This window comes from Eleutherodactylus coqui, chromosome 2 (assembly GCF_035609145.1).
Source record: "Eleutherodactylus coqui strain aEleCoq1 chromosome 2, aEleCoq1.hap1, whole genome shotgun sequence".
Taxonomy (NCBI): Eukaryota; Metazoa; Chordata; class Amphibia; order Anura; family Eleutherodactylidae; genus Eleutherodactylus; species Eleutherodactylus coqui.
This window is the reverse complement of record NC_089838.1, coordinates 124,438,348-124,463,994: the sequence shown is the minus strand read 5'-3', so window position 1 is coordinate 124,463,994 and position 25,647 is coordinate 124,438,348. Positions and strand designations below refer to the sequence as shown.

The 25,647-nt window shown below is 40.2% G+C and overlaps 1 protein-coding gene across 1 annotated transcript in view; it reads right to left on the bottom strand.

Annotated features, from left to right (window-relative positions):
- TMTC2 (transmembrane O-mannosyltransferase targeting cadherins 2) overlaps nucleotides 1-25,647 on the bottom strand; it is a 241,826-nt gene that overhangs the window by 80,786 nt on the left and 135,393 nt on the right. The window contains exons 5-7 of the mRNA XM_066591489.1: nucleotides 9,865-9,950; nucleotides 9,337-9,521; nucleotides 3,830-3,908 (exon numbers count right to left, since the gene is read on the bottom strand). Coding sequence (XP_066447586.1) covers nucleotides 3,830-3,908; nucleotides 9,337-9,521; nucleotides 9,865-9,950 — 350 coding nt within the window. The remainder of the gene's footprint in view (nucleotides 1-3,829; nucleotides 3,909-9,336; nucleotides 9,522-9,864; nucleotides 9,951-25,647) is intronic.

Here is a 25,647-nt window from a genome sequence, read left to right as displayed (position 1 = left end):
TGTTTGCAATGCGAACATAAAAGTGTTTGAAAAAATGTTTGTAAATGTTTTAAGAAGCATTTTAATTGGCAAGGACTTGGGGATAAACTACATTTTCAGTGTACCAACTTCCATCTGAGCATACCCCTTGAACTGCTCGCAGTCCACGGCTTGGTCTTCCACATTTGGGGGCATGGCAACAGTCAAACTGGTAAGCACTTGATATGAACGTCATCTAGGCCACTCACACAGCAGCGCGGCAAAGCACCACGATTTTGGCCGCAGCTTAAGGCAAGTAGGGTTTGTAAATCTGCAACACGCTGAGTTTTGTGCAAATTTTTTTCTGCTACGAGTATGGGATTTTAAAAACCCTATCCACATGTATGGGATAATGAGCAAATTAGCCACTTCTTGACCTTAACCTAAATGATAGTCTTTACTTTCTCCCCGTCAGTGGAGGTTTCACTTTGTTACTAATATATTAGCAGATCATAATGTTGCATGAATAAAGTTTATGTTTTTGGGCGTGAAGGTCCTGTACTCAACTTCTCTTAGGCAGTACCCCATTCATTCATAAACCTCTTTTCTCCCCAAACATTGTACTCCAAAATAAAGTACAACTAGAATCTCGAGTGAAAAGATCACATCCATGTTACATTAAAGCTTTCTTCAGGGTGTGAAACAAGCAGACATACAAGCTGACCCTCCCTCAGGCTGAGAGAAGAAGCTAAAGCTGTAGCATAAACTGTAAAAAGACTCGGAAATTCACTAATGTATAAATTATCAGTGATAATATGTCTATCCATGCATTCTGAAGAATTAAGACCACATTCAACAATTAAACAAAACAAAGACATAGAGGTGGATTATAAGAATCTGTACATTCTATATTCAATACTAATACTTTAGTATTGCCAAATACCTATTTAACTGATTTAAGCAATTTTGATTAAATATATGCATTCTGCTAAAGTGTGTTTTGTTTATCTATTTATCTAATGGGGAAGCAAAACTCTTATAAAATACATTTTAATAAAAAAAACGTAATGTTGAATTGCACGAATGTAAGACCAGGATTTTCAACAGCAGGTGAAGAAAATCACTTGCCAATAAAGTCATAACATTTATGAAATCTGAAGAAAAATTCAGCATGTAGGAGGAAATAATGGAAAATGGATATGGCAGATTAACACTTTCAAAGTGCTAAATGGAGCTATTCATAAATTATACACCGTTTCCGATGGCATAAAAACCAACACAAAATTAATTTTATAACGGCTACTGTACAAGTAAAACTAAAATACATTAAAGAATATACAATAACACTAAACATCACAAACTAAAATAGAACTGGAAAATTATAAGCTAAAATTGAAAAGTTGGCATTATAATATGCCAATGAATGTTGACTCCACAACTGGTTACCGAGAGCTATCTTCCCTGGAGAAATCTCTAGTCCTGAAGTGACTGTGGTACAATACTATTAAGAGGAGCCAAAAGCACTTGTGTAAGCTGGAAGGTGCCAAAATTAGTCACAGTAATCAGTGCTGCATAACAAGCGAGAAGCACTAAGAAAAGATTTAACTAAAATGCTGGTAATGACCGATTGTTAATTTCCCTTTCTTAAAACAAACAAATAACCTTCAATAAAGTATTTGTGTATTAATCACATGTAGATACAAGTTAAGAAAACACACTTAATGGACAAGAAATGTTTAGATGGTAAAATTATATAATTCTGCTACACAACAAAGGGTATACAAAGAAAAAACAAACAAACTAAATCGGTTGGATAAGCAGTTCAATCATTTGATTTACGCCATGACAGACATTCTTTTAATAAATTCAACAGATTAGACACTCTTTGTAAAAAAATAAAAATAAGCCCCTAGAAGGCGTTGTCGTTTTGCTGCAAAACTCAGCATACAGTTACATCAAAGGCAGATATACCTCCACAACATTGTCACAATTCCGTGGCCTACCTGATTTATCGCCAATAGAACATGTATGGAACAATCTGGGACACCAACTTTGGGAGCCTACGAGTTTGTGTGATCTAGAGGCTCAGTTAAAGCAAATGTGGAACATTATACTGCAGGATACCATGTAGAACCTGTATCGCATCTTGCATCCAAGCTAGAAGTGGCCCAACAGGGTACTAGAGCCTGCCTGTATCACATCTTCTATCCAAGCTAGAGATGACCCAACAGGGTACTCGAGCCTCCATGTCTGCCTGTATCACATCTTGCATCCAAGCTAGAAGTGGCCCAAAAGAGTACTAAAGCGTCCATGCCTGCCCGTATGACATCTATCCAAGCTAGAAGTGGTCCAACAGGGTACTAGAGCCACTATGCCCGCCCATATCAAATCTTGCATCCAAGCTAGAGGCGGCCCAACAGGGTACTAGAGCCTCCATGCCGTCCCGTATCACTTCTTACATTCAAGCTAGAGGCGGCCCAACAGAGTATTGGAGCCTCCAAGCCCACCAGTAGAGCCTCCATGCCCACCCGTATCACATCTTGCATCAAAGCTAGAGGCGTGCCCAACAGGATACTAGAGCTTCACTTCAAGTGTTCAGGTTTTTATGCAGTAAATTATCTTTTTGCTCTGATATTGTAATCACTTACTTATACCAATGTTACAGTAACACATATAAAGTTTCATTTGATTCTGACAATTCATTCTAGGGCACAGATTTTGTTTTTCACAATGAACATATAACATATCTAGATAAAAATTCTAATTACCCTAAAATATAGATGTTATATAACGCACTGATCTTTTCTTAACTTCTCAGTTTTTCTAGCAGTTAGATTTTATGGAGATGTTGTCTGAACATTGGCTCTATTCATATTGTAGGCACGGTTTGGTAACATAGTATGTTAGGCTGAATAAAGACAATGTCCATCTAGTTCAGCCCGTCTCAACCCCCCCCCCCCTCCCCATATTAGTGCAGAGGAAGGCAAAAAAGCCCCAACAAGCCAGTTAAGTTAATTTGGAGGAAAAAAAAATTCTTCCTGGCTCCATGATGGCAGCCAGAGTAATTACTGGATCAACATTTGAGATCATCAACCCCGCTGGTCACCTAATGTCTAAATCCTGTAATATCATAGTGCTCTAGAAAGACATCTAGTCCCCTCTTAAAACTCCTCAATGGATTTTGCCATCACCACGTCCTCAGGCAGAGAGATCCACAGTCTCATTGCTCTTACAGTAAAGATCCCTTTTCTGTGTTGGTGATGAAACCTGCTTTCCTTAAGACGCAGCGGATGCCCTCTCGTTACCGATGCAGTCCTGGGTATAAACAGATCATGGGAGAGATCCTTGCATTGTTCCCTTATGTATTTATACATAGTTATTTGGTCAACCCTTAACCGTCTTTTTTTCCAGGGTAAATAATCCTAATTTTGATAGCCTCTCTGGGTATTCCAGTCCTCCCATTCGTTAATGTATTCACCCTTCTTTGAACCCCCTTAAGTACTGTAACATCTTTCCTGACCACCGGTGACCAGAACTGTACACAGTATTCCATGTGAGGCCTGACAAGTGCCTTATATATAGCGGAAGAATAATGTTCTCGTCCCTCGCCCCTATACCTCTTTTAATGCACCCGAGACTTTATTTGCTTTTGCAGCAGCTGACTGGCATTGGTTGCTCCAGTTAACTCTACAGTCCACTAGTAGCATCAAGTCTTTTTCCATCTCACTTTGGAGAACTGAACATATCACATTTCTTGTTCCACTCATAAACCAATATGTACAATATGATTGCTGAGAGTTAATCAAAGATAAAGAAGCTACATCTACATATGCTTCAATTAAAATATTTAAACTCTGTTTCATTTTCTTACCCATCATATTATATAAGCTCTGCGGTGCAAATTGCCTTGGCATTTTCAGTATTGCTTCTTTATACACAGAGAGAGCATCCTAAAGAAAGAAAGAAATCACCAATTATACACAAAAACAAAGTTTTAGAAGCACATTATTACTTATATAAATACCAAGATTGTTTAAACCACATTAATGTAAAAATAATCATCACTGCTCTTAAAAACATAGCATATACGAAAAAATAAAGAACAGGTGACTGGTGTACATTAGTAGTTCACAAAATCTGCATTTATCTACAAAGATGCAGTAATTATACTTTACTTAGTCTTTGCGAAGCCTTAAACAGAATTATAATTGTAATTATAATTGTAATTATTGTAATTATAATTTTCATAAAAGATAAGTCCTATTTGGCCAAGTTACTAAATTCTATTTATAAGTTTCTTTTCTATAGCCGGTCTCACATGACCATATTACACCTATATATTAGGATCTGTATCCTGAAGGCACCCAACTCCAATGGTTCTAGGGCATCAATTAGATCATAAGGAAGTCTTATCACCTACGTTTAATTCAATAGAAACATATGTGCTGAGGTTCGTAAGTCAGCCTAAATCCTATATATTGTTTATATGGGCTACATATTAGGAAAGGTGTTTGGCTGTTTGATAATGAGTGCCATAGCAAATAGGGTCACAGTGGTTGAAACTAGGCCCCCTACGCTAGGGAGACCCACAGACATTCCTTCCCACAGTAGAAGGGACGACACTGCAGCCCCCACATCGCGATCTCCAGCAGTACTTCTCTATATCACTCTACTGTATGACTAGGACACCACATGCACCAAGCTTAACACAGCCGGATGCCTTTGCCCTAATGTCCAGCTTTCCAGTGCTTTAGACAACTTTTTATAAATTGAGAGCAGGATATGGGAGGGAGGGGGGAGCAATCAAGTTGTGTGCAGTATCCCAGACATGCAATGCAGCAAGTGATGCAGGGGAGCACTGCTAGATGCCGGAATTCATGGGGATATAAACTGCGGAAAACACAGCTTGAAGGGGCACATAAAGGCACAATTACTTTGAGGACGCAGAGGGGGGCATTATTTGTTTGTGAGAACAGAGACATACACTTTTGTGAGACAAAATTACTTGTTGGGGGGACAGACTGGCACATCTACTTGTCGGGGGCACAGACTGGCACATCTACTTGTCGGGGGGACAGACTGGCACAACTATTTTATATAATTAAAGGCAACTCCCCTTTTAATTAAAATTTACCCCCAGACTGGAAGTTGCAGATCCTTCTTAGCCTTAAAGGCATGCTCCATTCCTGCAGTCCATGGCCGCTTCCTTATGTACTTTATAGTCTTTCAGTATATGCATATAGAGGTCAGTTAGATTGTTCTCAGTATACACACACACACACACACACACACACGTGAGGTAGTTTTTCCTCAGTATATACAAGTAGAGGTGTGGTAGATTCTCCAGTGGCGCCAGTACACTTTAAAAAGTGGAGAGAGTGGGGTGAGGGTGGCACATTCTGCAGAGGGCCATTAGTACATGCAGCCTGTGAAGAATCTAACGCTCCTCTATGTGTATACAGATTTTATTCCTCGGTTCCTCTGAAGTAACCATGAGTTCATGAAAATTTTCCGTGCAGACAACACGCAAACACGTGTACCAAATTAATTTGGGCAAAGCCGGGTATATCAGCTGGTCTTTAATATAGAAGTTAATGAGAAAACTAAACAGAAGAAAGAAATGTGGTTCCAAGACTCAGCTGTCTGTGCTGCAGACCTCTACTTCTCCATAACTCACTAAATGGAAGTAGAACTCTGTCTACAATTCTACAGATATAGTGAATTGCAATCCAATTCCAGCACGGTCCACAAGTCTATTAGCTCACACTACACTTTGCACTTCACTGTGATTACACTGCAGAAACAACCTGCTAAATCAGTGCCAATGCTCTTGTGATGACAGGACTATTTGCTAGCTAATGTCCCGTAAAGTCACACAATTCCATATTTTGGTAACTTATAATATATATATTTTACACACACATAAGGTATCTCTCCCTCCCACTTTGTATGAAGGAAAGAGTAAAGTATCCTCCTACTTTGCACCATATTGGAAAGATTTTCAAGCAAGTGTGTGAATCTTATGAACAGCATGGAGCACTGAAGTTTTAGAGTATAACCTTAGATTTACATGCTGAGGTTTGTATCCTAAGAAGCTCTTAAGTGGATCGCTTGAGGTATGTTTCCAATGACGAATTATCTTCCAGTGAAGACACACTGTACCACACATACTCATTAAAATAAAGAAAATAGAAACCACAGTGTATAATGCTAGGGTGCTACTGCAGCCATAAAATTACACTTGCAAACACCTACACAGTAGGAGTATCAACTTTTTTTAACCACCACTAGAGGATTTTCCACGGAAAAATTACGTCAGTTACAAAAATGTGGTACTAAAAAATGATTAAAAGAATCATAATACTTCCAAAATATTAAGGTCCATCTAGATGGGACGAATGTCGGGCAAACGATGCCCGACACTTGTCCCCGCACATACTAGCTCTCGTGCTGCTGCACAGGAGTTAGTATCGTCCACTCACAGCGGAGCGGCTGGAAGAGATTTCTCTCCTCGCGCTCCCCTGCTTCTCTCCATTGACATAACACATTTAGACTGAGCGATCAGCTTATCGTCCATCGTTTATGCTCCATAAACAATGGACGATGAGCTGATCGCTGATCTTCACTGTAAATAGCAGTCGTTCAGTATTGAAAGGCCGCTATGTTATGTCAATGGAGAGGGGCGGGGGAGAGTGAGGAGAGAAATCTCCTGCAGCCACCCCACCCCCAGCTGGCCGCTCTGTGAGCGATCCAGCACTACTAGCTCCCATGCAGTAGCACGGGAGCGAGGACACACAGGGACGAGTGTTGGGCATCGTTTGCCCAATATTCATCCTGTCTAAATGGACCTTTAGCCAAAGAAGTGAAATAAAATGGAGAAATAAAGTGACACCCCAATACTAGGAGAGTACCATCAGTAAACAATTAAGATTATCTACCACCAAGTGCTCTATCAGCAAGAGATCTATAAAAGCACTCGGGTACATTGTCAATTCCAATAGATTGCCTGCTTGGTGGAGTTTACACCTACATTTCAACTCGCAGGGGTATCTCCAAAACACTATTGCACGAAGTATAAAATGTATGTAGCCATCTCTTGGTAATACTTTTCTTGTAAATATATCATAAAAACTGTTCACAATATAATTAAATAAAGGTAGAATGTCAGATCCTTTTACATGGGCCAATTATTGGGCCTGAATGGTCCTCCAAAAGCTCATTTGTCTTGATGATCAAGCCATGTAAAGGGACCAACGGTCAGCGAGCATAAAACCGCTCACCGATCGGCTGCATCTCTGTGTGAACAGGGCCATGAACAGCTGGCCTATCAGGATGTAAGAAATGAAATGATTACTGATTAACATGCGTGTCAATCAGTGCTTGTTAGATTGGGCCAAGAACTCTGGTTGGGAAAAGAGACCCTTGTAAATGTTATATATTTTCGGAAATAAAGTTAATCAAACATTTTTCAAACATTGGTAGATGAATTCTTAAAAAACATTTTGGCGAAGCAGGAAATACTGTATTAAAGTTGTAGTGTTTTTTTTTTTAATTTAAGCTAATTTATTCACTTACTTGATTGAGGTAATTGAAGCTTTCACTGAATAAATTTGCAAATATTTTAATTAGATCTGAGGTCTATAAATTACAAGATGTAGATTATTTTCACTTATCATTATACAACCATTATGTATATAAGATTTAGAAACACACGGTGGGGGGGGGGGGGGGGGGCAAAAATTCCAATGCCTCCCTATAGCTTGAGCTTATTTATATTTTACATTTTAGGAAATGCTCAGCCTAGACTAAAAGCTATATAATATTCTGTTAACGGTTTGAAAGATTGGCTTTGCGTGCGGCGATAATGCGTAGGAGTCAACAATTTTATACTAACTCCTATACTCCATTCGGATAGTCTCAATGTGTAAGGATTCGTAGATGAGTATTTTGGATACACTAAAATTTTGTTTTAAACATAACACAGGATAAAATGCACCATAAACGCTGTGCTTGTTTTTCTCAAAGCTTAAGAAACTGCATAAAATATAACCAAAGCAATAAAGTGTTTTGTTTTTAAAAAACATTTATGCATTTCCTTTTTTATCCCAAGTCAAAAGTAAGTTACTCAAGCACTGATAAAGTGTATGATGTAAAGTCAAGCAACTGCCTAGTGTCGATCGATGCATGGTTATTAGAGATGAGCAAGCATACTCGATAAGGCAAACTACTCAAGCGAGTAGTGCCTTATTCGAGTACCTGCCCGCTCATCTCTAAAGATTCGGCTGCCGACTCGGGTGACGGGTGACATGCGGCAGTGAGGAGGGGGGAGCGGGGGGAAGAGGGAGATCTCCCCTCCGTTCCTCCCCGCCGGCACCCAAATCTTTAGAGACGAGCGGGCAGGTACTCGAATAAGGCACTACTCCCTCGAGTAGTTTGCCTTATCGAGTATGCTCGCTCATCTCTAATGGTAATCATAGAATAACATTTAATGAATATATTCTGATTAGATAAAAAAGTGGTACCATGACCTTGTTCTTATGGTTATTGTGTACTTGATAAATTTTGAGCAAAAATCCTAATTTGTGTTGACCACTATAAGAGTTCTCAAACTATATTAAACACATAGAAACTCTAATGATGCTATAACTAATGGCCCTATCATTAGTCGAATTCACAGCCTGATGTAATGAGCATTGATTGACATGCATGTCAATTGACGCTCATTTCATTCTTGCTTACACGGGCTGTAAGATCTCTCTCTCCCCCCCCGCTCCCCCACGCTCACTCCCACAACTCACCGCTCACCCCCGCCGACCCCGAATCTTTTCTCAGGAGCGGGCATGTACTCGAAAATGGCAATACTCGCTCGAGTAATTTGTCTTAACGAGTACGCTCGCTCATCTCTAGTTACTATAGCAATTACCAAATATATAATCTTAAGACAAAATCTTAAAACAATGAAGTATCTATCTAAACTACATATCGCGCTCACACATTAGGGCCACTGTTAGTAATTGTAATTCATATACAGTTGAATATATATTGTGTCAACATACAACCTATATAGGATACAAATAGCCTTATATGGGCTGTGTGCAGTTATCTGAGCTAGATACAGTGCATCATGCATAAAACTCCAATTACTAGCACTTTTCAGAACAGTGTAGCTTTATGCTTTGCACCCCAAACTGCGTTGACTCCCTCTCCCCCGTCTAGTCTACACATCCATTTATCGCCCTAGGATGGGTTTCCACAGGCTGAACAGATGGCAGCCATTTTGAGGCAATTCTGTACAATCTCTTCAACTATTTTCATCTTGGGGATTACCCAAGACTTCTTCGCTGAATTCAATTTGAGAAACACTTATTGGAAACTCACCTCATACTGTCCTTGCTCATGGTACAACTTCCCCAGATTATAAAGGCAACTGGTCACTGAACTTTTATGAGCGTTTGGATCTTTTAAGTTTTCATCTGGAATTTCTGAGCATTTCAAGAAAGTCCTTCTGGCTTCTTCAGTTCTTCCCTGATTCATAAGAATTATACCTGTATTCAAGTATGCCGCTGCAAAAAATAAGTAATGTAGATGAATATTTCAATTTTTATGCAATATGGTAATTGGCTGAAAAAAAACAAACAGATAATGGAATATTCCACTGGTACATTAGTAGGCTTAAATTTAATTGTTGACTCTGTGTCCTGCCAATGGACCACCAGAGGCGATGAGTGGTTCAGCCTACATACTTCATAAAAGCTTTCATCTCCCCACACACTGCCAATTAGGATGCCAGTTGTGATGATGGTTTGTGGTGAGGTCTTAGCCCTTCATCTTATTTCAAAAAAAGACTCAAATTATAATGATATACAGATGTGACCAGGGAAGATAAAATGCAAATTCATTACTTACATGCCAGTGTAGGCCTGCTACCAATTGCTAACTTGTAGTAGTGAAGAGCCTCTGCAAACTTGCTGTTTTCCTGGAGCAATAAGCCTCTGTAAGAAATACACCAGAAAGAGAATGAAATATTAAAAAGTATGGAAGATACAGAATGAAAGAACACAGAACTAGGGTTATAAATACTGAATTAGGATTTCTTTCTTTCATAACAGGCAAATCATGAGTCAACTCAGCCATACGGACTACAACCCTGTGTCCAATCCCACTCAGGAGTCGGCACACATACAGGCTAGAGACCTTGGGTGGCTGCACACCGGCCAGCTAGATTCCACAGCGGATCCGGGCTGTGAAGCTAACCAGTGAGCCTACGTACCTGTGGTGTCTGCATTGTGTATGACCGCAACGGCTCGCTGTCAGTCATGCTTTTTTTTTTTTTTTTTAATATGTGTAATTTCTGCACCGTCACTGGGCGATGACGTCGGTACGCACGGCCCATCTGTAATGCTAATTGCGTATGGGGTGCGGGTCAAGCACCCTCCATTAACTTACATGCAGGCTATCCGCGGCACAATAGGGAATACTGCGATTTTCCCTCTGCTCACGGAATACACAATTGGTATCCGGGAGTGAGAGCAAAAAAACGAAAGTATATGCGTGCGATCTGCTGTGGACGTTGATTGCGGATTCCACGATAGGAATCCGGTCGTTTGAAGTCAGCCTAACTTTGCAACTAAGAGGACTTTAATTTTGGCATGGCAAAACCCCAAACATGGATATTGATAGGTTGACTTGCTTCAGATGAATTTTTCAGAGTTGTGTCTTGGAAGACTTGTGACCAGTAGCAAGAAGTTATCTGGGAAAGCAGACATCCATTAATAAATCATATTGGTAGGGACCACTAAATAAATAAGAATAAAAATCGGCACCCTCTAACTTTCAATACCCATCTTGTTAAAGGGATTCAGTCGCCAGGTTCATGGAGTTTGATTCGGAGCCGAGTTCCAACCACATGGGAGACCACAGGCCGTGCCAGCTTCTCCCTGCCCACATCATACAGACTGACAGTGCTCTCCCCTTTTGTGTTTAGGGAAAAAGTTGTCACATTCACGGCATGCTGCTGGCAGGAGGAGGCTGGCGCTGCCTGCCTCCGTGACTCAGAGTTCAGCTCCGAGTCAAACTTCATCAACTTGATGACGGAGTCTCTTTAGTATAAAAGACTAAGGCCGGCTGCACTCGGACATATTTGCATTGCGGAATCCGGCCCCGGATTCCACAGCAAAGACCGCCCATAGCATGCAATGGAAAAGCGCTTTCTCCTGCATACGTGCGGAAAGCAATTGCGATTTTCCGCTTTTCGACCGGTTTGTGTGCAGTCGGCCTTATACGGATAGTGAATGAGGGAAGATTTATGTAATCACATAACTTTTCATGTAAGTTAGTAAATGGATTAACTAGGTTACTAACAATATCTGGTCAGTTGATTTATAAGAGTATTCTAAAGTTTTAATGCAAATTAAATGTGCAAGGTGTTCAGCCGGCATGGCCAACCAAACATTTCTAATAACATTTTGTTTGTTTTAAGGATTTAACAATTTTGAATTTCATATAGTTCTCAACATCAGGCATGTGGTATCAGCTACCTACTGTGCAAAATACATTTCACCAAGTAATAGGCAACATAAAACACACAGATATACAGTATATTACATTCTATCACTGCTTTCTTTTTATGCATCTACTCCTAGAAGCCTACGCTAATAACTTCCGTGAAGAGTATTGCCGATTTTATGTGGTCCCGATTTCCAAACAGTTTATGCCATATAATAAGAGGGAGCATATGAAGTATGTCCTAATGTAATACATACACTCTATTGCAAACACTGCACTGGGAATGACTAGCAGATTATGCCGCCAAATGAAAATTATGACTTGAGGGAAATATATTTAATTGCTTTGACATTGCAGCTATACATTTTATCGTATAAAGAAAAATCTAGAAAATTACTATTTCGATTTTCTTTTATGGAATACACACAGCTTTTATATACCGCACTTTCGTCTTTACACTCAGGATTGTACTGGTTCTTTAATACTGTCCGAAAAGACTAGTAGAGTGAAGATGATCTACAGCGGGCTGTCATTAGATCTGTTTATCTTGGAATGTTTTGTAATCCCAGCTGATTTGGGGCTCATTGGGATGTTCATTTAACGTAGCAGAACAAGGCAAAACCAGATTCATATCTCATCAGCCATGAAGCATTGCATAACTTAAAGCGAAACAGCCCATGAAACAGTTTATAGTCAAAAGAACGCTCCAAGTTTGTACAACAGATTTACAACTCTTTAAATCTATATCAAATGTTGCATATATTTGCAAATCATTAACTTTTATCTTGCACTACACTTTAATATACCATGTACCATATTATTCTCCATTGTGAAACTCAAGTTCAAATTTCTTCTGTATTCCTGTACTAGAGCGCAGTACATAGCAGGAACTCCAATGACAGAGAAAACTACAGAACGCTCAAAATCCATATAAAAAAGGAAATGGAAAGTTACTCAACTTTTTATGTATCGTTTAAACGGCGATATATTTTTCAAAGAGGGTATTTCTTCGCATGACAAATGTGGTAGGTTTTCTTCCCACTGCACCTTACATAGCATGTGTGTTGTCTAAATCACATTACTGGTGCTGATTAGAAAAGACAGTGGCTTAACTTGAGAAAAGTACAGAAGTGCAGAACTAAGCAAGTCCTTCGGGATTCTAGAAGTTCAGCAGCACTTTGAATGGAATGAAAAGCCTCATCACACTATACAAACACTTAAAAGGGGCATTTCCATCTCGGGCAATCAGTCAAAATTGGAATACTCCTGTCTACAAGGCAATCCAGGATAGGGAAAAGCCAAGCATGCCGTTCTACAGAGTTTTCGTAGCTCATATAGGAATGAATCTGAGTTATGGAAACGGTCTAGCACAAGGAGATATGCTCTTTCCTAAACTGCGGAACTGCAGAGATAGTAACTCATATGCTATGCTATTTTTCTCCCATTTATTCTGATGGAAGTCCCAAACAGCATAGCAGAACTCAATAACCAGTTCCCATATTCTAAGCACCCCATGTTATTACTTAAAAGGGGGGGGGGAATCAATTTTGTCATACAATATATAGAAATAAAGCAGCGGGATACCACATGGGGTATCCTGTGAAGTTGGCGGTAAGACAGTAAACTAGTTTTTAAAGAGAAAAGTATATAAAAAATGGCATCAGATACAGATTCATTCTGTAGAGAAAGAAGTGCCAAGTCACTCAGCCTCATCTAATGAAGCAAATCCATGTGCACCAGCCCAACACAGATTCTGCATGGAAACCGCATCAAGAATTAATGTCGATCAATGGGTTGTAAAAATAGCACACAATCTGATGTGGGTTTGCAGCACAATGAAGAACAAGCTGTATGGTTATGCAAATCGAGGAAGTAGATGGTGTCACTAAATATGCAAATGGTCAAATTTTCTGTGCCAATTCATGCCAATCTGTGGCCTCAATGATTCGTAAGCCAGATCAGAAGCAGCCACATGAAACATCAAAAATTTGATAAAAGTCTCCTGTTTGTCGACATGCCAGCTCTTGCCACTTGTTACACACGGAGAGGGACAAAATCCTTGAACAGAGAGACCTTAATTTATCACTCATCAGATCGCTCAGTTAGACCAAGATGTCAGCACTGTTCAATGTTGCATATCCCAGTGGTCGGAAGAACAAAGACCAACTCAAATAAGAACAAAAACTGCACAGAGATGAAACTCTGCACAAACAGATTGTTAAATTAGAAGAAAAATGCGTAGTGATCCGTTCTGCACAACAAGAGTAACTAGATGTCACATCTCAAGCCTAGGGCATTGAACAATGTCTTCACAAACCATCAGAAGGTGCTTGCATGACATTGGGCTACGAGCCAGACTTCCAGGGACAGGTGTTCTATTGACCTCACGCTACCTCTCTCAAATGCCATCATGGTGCAGCGTAACATGTCAATTAAGGCAGAAATGAAGGTCTGTCCTCCTTAGCAATAAGTTCCGCTTTGGTTTTGGATGCAATGCTAGCCGGGTATTGGTCTGGAGACCACATGGGCAACTTCGTGAGAAGACCTTCATGACAGAATGCCACACTGGTCCTATTCCCATGATTATGGTGTGGGGTGGCATAATGTATGGTAGCTGGACCCCTCTAGTCTTCATTCCAAGTGCAATAACAGCTCAGCTTTGCATTGATTTTGTCGTCAAACCAGTGGTAAGGCAATTTCTCAGAAGTTTCCTAGGAACCGTTTTTCATCACAACGCCAGGCTGCATGGTGCTCATACAACTGTGAGCAGCCTGTGTGGTCTAAACTTGTACCATGGCCTCCAGCATGTCCGGACTTGTCTCCCTTGATGATTTGTGTGCCCATGTGCATTCAGTGGGCAGAACATTCATAATCTTATTGACAGCACGTGAGTATTTCTGCGCATAGCGCTCATAAGTGATAGTGAATAAAATTGAGGAGTTGTGAATATTTTGTTTATATTCTTTCATCATTAGCAGATCATTAACAGGTCTTTCAATGCTGTGGCTTCCATAATTCTTTGACTTTTCCTTCTTGGTGTTGCAGTTTCAATGCCAAGAAGTGTACATTATATTTAAGGATTTAATTTTTATTTGTGCACATCAGCATAATCCTATCAACCAGTGTTGTAAAGAAGCTCTTACAAGAGTGAGGAGTCCAACAATTAACAGTGGAGGAAGTAGCGGAGGTGCACAATTTTAGGGCACCTTTACATGGTAGGACTATCGAGTGCATAAGCACCTGACAGACTTACCAGCGACTATCGCTCTTGAGCTTTATACAGGAGTGATACTCATTCAAGTGGAGGCGAAGTGGTCCGGGTATTGTTTTGGCCCATCTACCTCCAATCACAGTAAACAGGAGTCACTCATAGATTGAGCAACTCCTGTTTACGGAATGATTAGTGACAACTGATTGACTTCTTGCTTAGTGCCCAGTCGAGGGCCATGTGTGAATGGGCCGACAGTCACCCAAAGTCAGCCAGTGTAAAGGTACCTTAAGTATTACAGGGCACCAATTGGAATAAATAGCTGAAAATGTACTACATGACTGTATTAAGTCATCTGGAGCAGCTCTCTACACTGGCTAATAGTCAAGGGTCTTGAGCACAGGATCCTCTCTATTAAGTCCATATGTCATAGAGACACAACTGTTTTAATAGAACTTACTCAACTCTCAACTCAGGCAGAACTAGCAAGGGGATTTCTGATCTACCATTTTACATATTCATAAGCAAAACGAGATAATAAAATATTCCAGGCATTTACTGCATACATTGCTATAATCACTGATGTATAACTGCACTTTGAAGCTACTTTGCCGAAAATATGAATATCCGATCTGAATGGCAGTTCCCTAATATTAACTAAATCCTGCTCCTGTTAGCTTTGGGAATAATACACATCTACTGCAGTGCTATTGGGGAAATCTCAGTTTTGTCTAGGAGCTCTGCAGTAGATCTGAATCACTCCCAAAGCTAACAGGAGCGGTTCTGGTAATGACCATTTACTAGGGAACTGCCATTTAAAACAATTCATTGATATTTTTCTGCAAGTAACTCAAAGTGGAGCTATAACCAAGTAAAGATTTTAGAAGTTATTGCGCATTTCACATGCATAATAGAAGGTTGTAGAGGGTTCTTCCCTCCTCACCAAAAAGATTACGTCTTACTATGGCTTTGGTCTGTAAGCGCACTAACCTCTACTCTGACCCGAGCACAACTCTCAGGATGAGCTGTCAGGGTTGGCTGGCTTCCCAACTACAGCTGTAGCCTCTGTATTGTGCTGTAATTCAAGAAGGGACTTTACACTGTCTTATACAATACTGAACTATTCTCTTTATTCACTTGAAAAGCAATTTCGGGCTAGGCGGTGCCTACTATATTCAATAAGCCAAGTACTGTCAGCCATAACACTATTTTACAGAGAGCGATTTCAAAAATGGATAGGATGTGAAAAAAAAAAAAAGCAAGTGGGCAGAACACTGTAAGAAAATGGAAAATCAGTAGAAGAACACAGATGAGCGGTGCTTCGAAGTAGATGTTGGGGAAGGTGCCGTCAGCCCAGAAACACTGGTTAGCCAAGAGCTGTATAGCATCAGTTGGCATGCAGAATGTGGTAGAAAGGCTAAAAGCTCTGGTGAAACCTGGCAGAAAGGAACTGTGAGCCAAAAAATGCCGATGATCTAGAATTAGTAAAAGCTTTATTCAAACCAGCAGGTAATGCATTTCAAGGCTAAATGTCAGAAAGCTGGATAGTGAATTCTGATAGCCAATCAGAGTACTCTAATCCAAACAGGTCAATGGTACCATTGGTGGCGAGCCATAGAAGTTTATGGCCTTCAGTGTTGAGTCAGTCTTCCCACCATGTTCTCCTGATTTTAAAAATGGTCTCATCAAGGAAATTGCTCAACTCTGGGCACACTGGAAACCAGCTGGATATGACATTTGTCCCCACAAACAAAATTAGACTGCGAGTCCCGTTAGGTATTTAGAACAAAGCAATTTAGAATATTTTAGCAACAAATGAATGTCGAATACATACATATTCTACAAAGGTCATTGTTAGAAAAGCATCACGCAAAAATCCACCACAAACAAATCCACATCAAAATTTGCATGTCTTAAGATACAGCTATAGATGGGAAGCCTTCACCGATCATAAGAACAGAGGTCCCAAATGACTGGAGCCATGGTCACACATGTATATTAACCCTTTCCAATCCACCGTCTGACCTCTGAAGACATTATGATATAAGGCTGTACAGCTCCGATGTTGGAAGACGTCCGTTGGGGTTCTCTTACTGTATATTGCCAGCCTCTCTGCTGTCGGAGCCTATCCAACGTGTCACCTCATGCAGTACTGGCTTTAGCCAGCAGATAGCACCGTTGTATAACAGCAGAAAAAGAGTAAGCCCCCTAGGAAAACCGGGATACAAATTGGATTGGAAAGGGTTAAAGCTCCATTCATTTCAGTGGGACTACCAGAGATAGCTGATAGCACTTGGCTATCTCTGGCAGTCTCATTAAAAGGAACGGAGCAGTAGTGTACATAAGTAACCACAGCTTCATTCCTTCAGGACTCTTCTCGTGAAGATTGGAGGTCCTAGCAGTTGGGGCCCCCACAGATCAGATACAGATTCCCTTTCCTGTGGATATGGGTTGATTTCATCTCACGGGACAGCCACCTTAAACATCTGCATCAAAAACTGCATGCGAAATTCCAAAAACAAGCTAAAATTACAACAACGGACAGGTATCTGAAATCTCTGCTATAGATATGATACAATGATATGTGCCAACATAATTACTAACATAAGAAGAGTGCCTTTAACTCACAGACAAAAGGCATGCATAGAAGAATCCCACCTCCTTCATGTCAACCAGAAGGTAAAATACATTGGTGACCACTGTTTTAATGTTCAGATTCAAATGGGATCTTGATCATCCATTATATACTTGCTCACAATACAAGTGAAATGTTATGCTGTGCTTACTTGGGTAACAACTGTGTGTACATCTAGAGCAACAATACTAGATTTTGTTTGATAACCTCATATACTGTAATTGCATTTCTTACTGATTGCATTTCGAGTAACACTGGTTACGGCCATCCGTTTTTAGATATTATACACAGATCTACAACACCACAGGCAAAATGTAGAGTTACAAAATGTTGTGTTCGTGCCGTTATCTTGGACTTTTCCCTCATTTTTTTTTTACACACTAAATATGTTCTGTTTCGATCCCACGTAATAGGAATGCCAAGGAATTCTAATAAAATACTGGCATAATATCTAAGATCTTTCTACAAGCTGTGGCTTCAGATTCAACACTTTTTTTTATTGGTCTACAGTTTCAAAGTAAGGAAATATTAAAGCAAACTCCTCAGACTCCATACGGACTACAAATGCCCAACTTCACACTTTTTAGGCGATAACCTATAATGTAAAAGATTTGGAAAAAGATGACAAACATACCAAAAGAATAGAATTACAGCCTTCTTTACTTGAGTCTGTGCAGCTTCACATGGAAGATCTTACAAGTAAATGGTTGCCTTTAATGACATATTTGCTAAGCAAGCCAAATATTGTATAAGGGAGCCCATTTTTGAAGCACAGAGTTCAAAATCCCCTGCATGCCTTTACCCAGCCACAGAGCAAATGACAAATTCTGCCTGCATTCCGCCAAGCCTATATGAAGGAGGACATGCTGTATACAGATTTCTACATTGAACTTACATCCGTTAATAAACCAATAAGCGGCAAAGCTTATCTGCAGGCATCCTTAAATGGGTGTAACAGGCCAAAACTATTGATTACCTATCCTTAGGATAAGTCATTTAAAGCAGATCAGTGGGATTCCATCGCTTGGGACTCCACTGATCAGCTGACGAGAAGCTGCTAAGGATGGCCAGAATACTCAGAACGCTAGTGCCGCAGTTTGGTATTGCAGCTCTCTGCCATTCACTTCAATAGAAAATTGCTGCAATACTAAACTCAGCCATTGCGCTATGAACAGAGTTCTGAGCTTTCCAACGGTCCACATAGCGGCTTCTGATTGTCAGGAGCTTCGAGCAGTGGGTCTCTAACGATCTGCTATTAATGATCTTTCCCAAGGATAAATTATCAATAGGTTTAAGCAAATCACAGAAAAAGGTGATTTTCTTAAATAGATTTATCCCAACAGGAGACTATACTTATAGGGGTTTTCCAGCAAACCACTATTGATGACTTCATCGTCAGGATGAGTCATCAATAGTTGATGGGCTGGGATCCTGGCTGATCAGCTGATAGGCGCCCACTGTCAGCATCGTAATACACAGGGGTTGAAGCAGAGGGTGATGCTCAGTCCCATGTAGTGGCCAGAGCGTGTAACTGCAGGTGCAGCTCCCATTAATTTTAATGAGAGCTGCATCTGCAATTACCAGCACTGGCCACTACATGGGTCTGAGCAGCAACTCAAGTCAATCAGCCGGGATCCTGAGCAACGTAGTCTGGCCGATCAACTATTGATGACCTGTCCTGAGGATAAATCATCAATAGTATTTCTACCATATGGGGTGGTGGCTACTCAACATTATACTTGCACATAGATAAGGTATATAAAAGGTGCCAGATAAAGGTGTCATGTTAAGAGTCCTCCTTGTCTAAATTTTTTTTTTTATAGAACTCTCCCTTTTTTGAGATTATCTATGTGCAAGTATAATACTAAGCAGCCACTCCCGTCAATATGTGGCGGGTGTGTGAGTGGTCGTTCATCAGTATTTCTGCAATGCTGTATAGCTTACTGTCTGTTGTTCAAGCGGCTGTGAAGTGCTGCTTTAACCCATCAATAACTGTAACCTGGAAAATCACTAATTTTATAATTCTACGACTGTATGAAGGTAAGCTGGGGTTTTAGAACACTATTGAAAAATATTGTTAACAACTGCTACAAAAATTATGCATTTAATCTGTACTGAAATTTCAATCAACACATGAAGTAGTTTTCAAAGGTAAACATTCACGTTCAAGTCAATTGGTTATCAAATTTACAAAAATTACGTTTTTAACAGAATCCATAGCTAAACATGATCTATTGCCCCTCACAGTTTGGGCATTTCCTGTCACATCTGCTGATGCATAAAGGGCATGGTATTGGCATCTCTTTAGCTACTAATCACTTGTAGCACAATTGGTATTTATTAGGTAGAAAATACACATTTTGGGTATATTTCAATTAACAAATATAATTATGTTCTTTATTACAGTACCTGGCGAAATCAATTTTTATTTTTGATTAATTGCCTAACACTAAGAAAACCTATTAAAACTACCAAAGCATCATCTAGGAACAGATTGTATTGCTTACCAACTGAAATCTGCAACATTATTTAATAAAATGCCTACTTGAAAAATGAGCCGCTGTCCAAGCAAGTAAGGTAAAATGAGCCGCCTAGTCCAAGGATTGCATGGAAGCGCAGTTGTTCAGCTGTCCAATGAGGGGGCTCCCTCTGTCACTCTGGCAATGCTTGGTAGCAAGAAGCCTAAGGCCTCATGTCCACGGGGAAAATCAGGTCCGCTACGGATTCTCCATGGAGAATCCGTAGCGGGTCCCTCCTGCCCCACGGACATGAGGGTTGAAAATAAGAATAAACTCACCTGCTGCGGGCCGCGCAGGGTTTCCCTTCTTCGCGGCCAGATCTTCTTTCTTCGGGCCAGCGGATGTGCTCAGCACGCCGGCTGCGTGCATGCGCTGGGCACATCTGCCGGGCCGAAGAAGTTTCCGGCCACGAAGGAAGGAAGACCTGCATCGCCCGGAGCAGGCGAGTTTAATTCAGGTGCGGGTCTCCTGCGGATTTGGACAGCTTCCATAGGCATCAATAGAAGCCTGCGGGAGACCCGCACCTACATGGAGCATGTCCGGATTTTTTCCTGGACGCGGGACCGGCGCCTGCAGGGAAAAATGAGATCCGCAGGTATTTAACTACCTGCGGGTGTCTAATGCATCCCTATGGGGCGTGGATCCGCGTGCAGAAAAAATGCTGCAGATTTAAAATCTTAATTTGCCCGTGGACATGAGGTCTAACGATGGCCTCCAAGTCGGCCATATACCAAAGTCTACTAGATCCTGCCAGAGGTCTGCCAGTTTAAAACTGACTGGCACTGTATTAAATACTATAATTACATTAGTAGTAGTGCAGAGTTCCTTCTGTTTTAAGATGGCCATGTTACCTTCCGAAGTGCTGGAAAAAAATGGGAATTTTGGATTCTTTTCACTTTAAAGTTTTAAAACATAAGGGCGCCCATTGATCATGGGTATTTAGAATTTTGTTGATACATTTAAGGCGAGATGACTTTTACCTTTCACACAAGTCCTCCTAAACTACTGCTTGTGGACAAGTTCCTTCTACAGCTAAAAAATATGTAGCATATGACACCTAAGAGTGCCACTTAGTGGGTCAGACGTTAAACGAAAATCCTTAATAACAGGGTGCGCCCTGTTTTTGTGGAAATCAGATCCAGAAGGAAGTGTCATGTAAGCGTTCTCAGTTCTGGCTCTTTGCTTAATAAAGTGTATTTACTGATATAGTGTTATCAGAACACCTTTGAAATGGAATAAATGGAAAGCATTTATCTTCTTGGCTGTTTCCCGTTAAAGAGTGTAAATATCTACACATTAATGTCTGGGTTTTGCTTCTTAATAAGAATTCATCCTATAATGTAACACATATATTCCGGCTCTGGGCTGGTTTTATCCGCTATTAAAAAAAAACAGGATATGAATAAACATGTATATCGATTTTTGTTCCTATTGCATTTGACACCATCTGTCTGCATCTGAATGGATATCCTGATAAGAAGAATTCAGAATCCACTCATTAATTTGTGCAGATGGAAAAGCAGCCGGAACGGTTTTGATAACCACATGAGACTCCATAGACACAGGTAGGAATTGTATAATTTCACAAACTCTCTTCATGTTAGCAGAAGATGTGCTAGATACTCAGTGCTGCTACAGTGCTAGCACTAATCAGAGCCGGCTTTCTGCAAGGCCACAGGGGGCTTCAAAAGAAAATGCAGAAGTGAATACATTAAATTAAAACAATACAATAAAAAAGGCACCTAGATGGCAGTTTATTAAAATGTTGTCCAAGCTAAAACTAGGCAAAACAAATGGTGTACCTTCAGGGACAGCTGGAGGGGAGTAAGGTCTCCACCCTGGCATGGATCCATCTACAAAGGCCTTCCTTGACTCCAGTCTCTAGCTAGGGGATTAGTTTAAGCTTACCCTATTTACTAACCAGCTGTAAGATACAAGTGCCAGTTTTATGTTACTACATTTGCCTTAATAAATAGTTATACACAAATGAGCTGGAGGGAAAAAACATCAGAGACTGGTGTTAAGTGTGGGAATGAGGAAACATCAATTTAAGTGAAGTGTAAGTCTTGATTTTTCTTTTTTTTTTTTAATATGAATTAAGAGCTGCTACTAGTACTGCGATGGAAGCCAATGTGAGCCCAAGGACAGTGGTTCTCCACAATGTCTGGAGAACCATTAGAGTTTGAGATCATAATTGCTGTAATATCTATCCATTTTATGGATAGTCATCCCATTACACCTTTAGTTCTTCCAAGCATAATTAACGATTCCAATTTTAGGACTTCTAAAGGACCGTTTTTTTGCTCCTCCGACCCCCAAAGTTTTGGGTTTTTTTTTATAAACTCAGACGTGCTAGGGCTCAATGGTGATATAGCATCTTGCTTGACTGTGGTAAAATAAAAGGATTATTGACACACGTATAATACTTACTTATGGGAGGAATTACACAGGCCAACAGCGTGCGAGGCAGGTCAGAGAGGTTTTGCAATGTAGTGTTTACAAGTGAAGCACCCATAAAAATCTTGTGGCCAAAAGTTGCACTGCTTTTTTTAAATCCAAGTGCATGGCATACTATTAGGCCATGTGACTACACAATATATGAAAAAAGTATTTTATGCAATATGAGGATTTTAACTACTAAATTGTAAATATAAAACTTACTACCCTAGTGTATGCCTTATATACTGAAAGGCCACCATCTAGTAGCACGCTGGACCTTCCTTGGCCGCCAGAAAGTGGAATCCATGCCATGATAAAATGTAGCTTAAGTTATAAAATCATTATGTAGGCATACTGGCCCATGCAGACAGAATAGCTTCTTGTATCTTTAGGGTAACTAAATTAGACAGAGGTATTGACATGCTCTGAAAAGCCGAGAGGATTTTTAATTATTATTAATAAAATTTAGTTTTAAATGTGTTAGTCTATTCTGTGAAGGGCAAACTTTGACATATATACAGACTATTTCCTGTCTCTGTGGCTCCCTGGTCGGGAATCACTGGTCTAGTTATTAGCCTTTCCGCATCTGTGGGTTGCTACCAATTTGTAAATTAATGAACAATATACAGAATTAAGGGGACTACTGAACAGCTTCCATAAAAAAACCCAAAACTGATACACGTTATTTTTGCTGAAGCTGGGGTTGATTCTGCAGGTTAATTTAATTGTAATTAACAGTTCATAGTAAACGCTACTAATGTCTTCATGAAAGTATTCTGAGCTACAGGCATATGATTTATCATCTTTATGTAGTGATTCAGCCTGATTATCCAATCCGTTTGTGAAAAATGTCTGTAATTTCTTTTTGACGGAATGTCAAGGTAAAAAAATAAAATAAAAAAGAAGAAGTATACCAGAAGTTGGCTCTCCTACACTCAAAGCTCACATAGAATATACAGTATAGATAAGCATTCCGCAGTGCTTTCAGGTAATATTTATAAAAGCAAGCAAGCTAGGGACTGAACCTTGAACCGGCTACCTGAACCATTTGGGGATTGAATTCGCAACCTTCAGGTCGTGAGCAAGAGCTCAGGACTGCATTCTGCTGCCCTAAGACTCTATGCCATAGAGTGCTCCTAATGAACTACACAGCAGCTACGAATGCTGGGCAATGTTGTTAAACACTGCAGGAGGGCGTTAATCCATTCAGGGGACTAATTCACACATTATAGTCATTACCTAACACGGGTATAAACCCTAAAGGCCCCTTTACATAGAACAATTATCGTTCAGTTTATCACTGGATCAAGCGAAATGGAATAATCACTGTAGACAGTGCTAGGATCTGAAAGATGAATGTGAATTTGTTTGCTCATTGTTGGTCATTCTGTATAGGAAGGCATAAAAATCAAATGACGATTGGCCTGTGTGAACAGTCAATTGTTAATCTATAAACGACTGCCTGTTTATAGTGAATGGGATTGGGCAACTGGATGTTACCTCCGGCCCACTCCCCCTTTTATTCTTTAACGATTATTGCTCCTGTGTGAAAGCATAGTAGGGATAATTGGTGTGAAAGCACAGCAGTGATAATTGCTGGGGCAGCTGTTGGGCGCTTAAGAGTCTGACAATCATCCCGTGTAAAAGGACCCTAACGTTAGCAGAGCATTCAGAATCTGTGCAACCTACTGCACTAGAACAAGTAAAGCCAGCTGCACGGGAGAGTAATTTGCTGCGCAGCATGACATTGTGCACTTGTGGACCGCCGATTGCCATCCATGCCATGATAGAACCTGCTGCAATCTTTATTGAGCGTGTATTTCGCGTAATGTGTGATTGGCAGCATTGGAAGCCTATGGCAGATTGGTACAAAGTATTCTGTGCGGAATACGCTGTAAGAACATGGTCAAGTGAAGGAGCCATAAGACTTATTATTGGCAACATCCATTGAGGAGTTTAAGAGGGGACTAGACATCTTTCTCAAGCGGAAGGACATTACAGGATTTAGACATCAGGTGACCAGTGGGTTTGTAGCTCCGGGTCTTACCGGTCAGGTAGGAATGAACAAAGGTTGATCCAAGGATTATTCTGACTGCCATTATGAGTCGGGAAGGAATTTTCCCTCAAATGAGCTAATTGGCTTCTGCCTCTTGGTTTTTTTTTGCCTTCCTCTGGATCAACTAGAGGGTGGAAAAAGGCTGCGCTACATGGACATTGTCTCCATTCAGCCTAACATATTATGTTACTATGACGTGCGTGAGGATCAAAGCCTAGCCAGTCTGATCTGGTCGCAGAGAAATTATAATGTAGCACAAACTGCTGAAAATATTTAATGCTGGCCACATCCAGAGGTCTTCTGGAGTCTATATCTCAATGGGTCAAACCGATTTAGTGACACAAGAGAGACTTCCACAATAGGCTTTCTTCTTTCGAGGTTATGGCCAATTGGTAAATATCAGATTTTTTTTTACATGCAGGAGGGAACTTATAATTGCATCTGTGTGCGATTTTATTTTTTTTGGCGGCTGTGTTTTTTTAGATCTTTATTGGAAACTAAGAGCAAAATCCAGGCAGCTCAAGCGGCGCTTTGGAAACCCTTCAATTTCTGAGGCTTTTGAATCCAACTGTGGATTACTGTTACCTGTAGAACTCAGGAAATTTCCTTTTCTTCTAATATAAACTATCAAGCAAATACAAGAAAAAAGAATCAATTCATTAGTACCACCATGTAAGTGGTTGGGAGCCAGGGATAAATATTTGCCTTTAAATACTTATGTCATGACAATTTCTCCTTGGCTTTCCATACAGCCAAATAAACATAGACCGAATGAATCTGGGAACGTGTTTCATGTCATACCTGCAGCAACCTAAATGAACAACTGACTCAATTAGCAGCTTTATTGAGTGTTTATTAAAAAATGCTATTTTCTTTGCCAGTTTATAAATATTGAATTTGCACTTTAGACTGTGAAACCGCAAAGAGGATGTATCGTCAGCGATCTACAGAAGCGTGCTTGCAGCTTTTCTGGAGTGTCATTAACAGAAGATAAGCTGCATATCCCGGCTCTAATTAAACATGGAAACGATCAATAAACATGGGCTGTAAAAAGGACGCAATTAGTCTAGTGAAGGCATTAGATAGCTCGACATCTTCCTATAAGATAAAACTATACACAGAGATTGATGACTTTTACAAGACATGAACAAGTAAAATCGCAGACATGGACATTAACAGGACTCAACTCAAGACATTTCCTACTAACGCTGCGCTATATTTTACTGATAATATACCGGTGTTTTGTTAGCATCCGTCTTGTGTTGCGTAGGGTCACATAAAACATTTAAACCGATGTATATATTTTTGTATGGAACTAGTTAAGTTC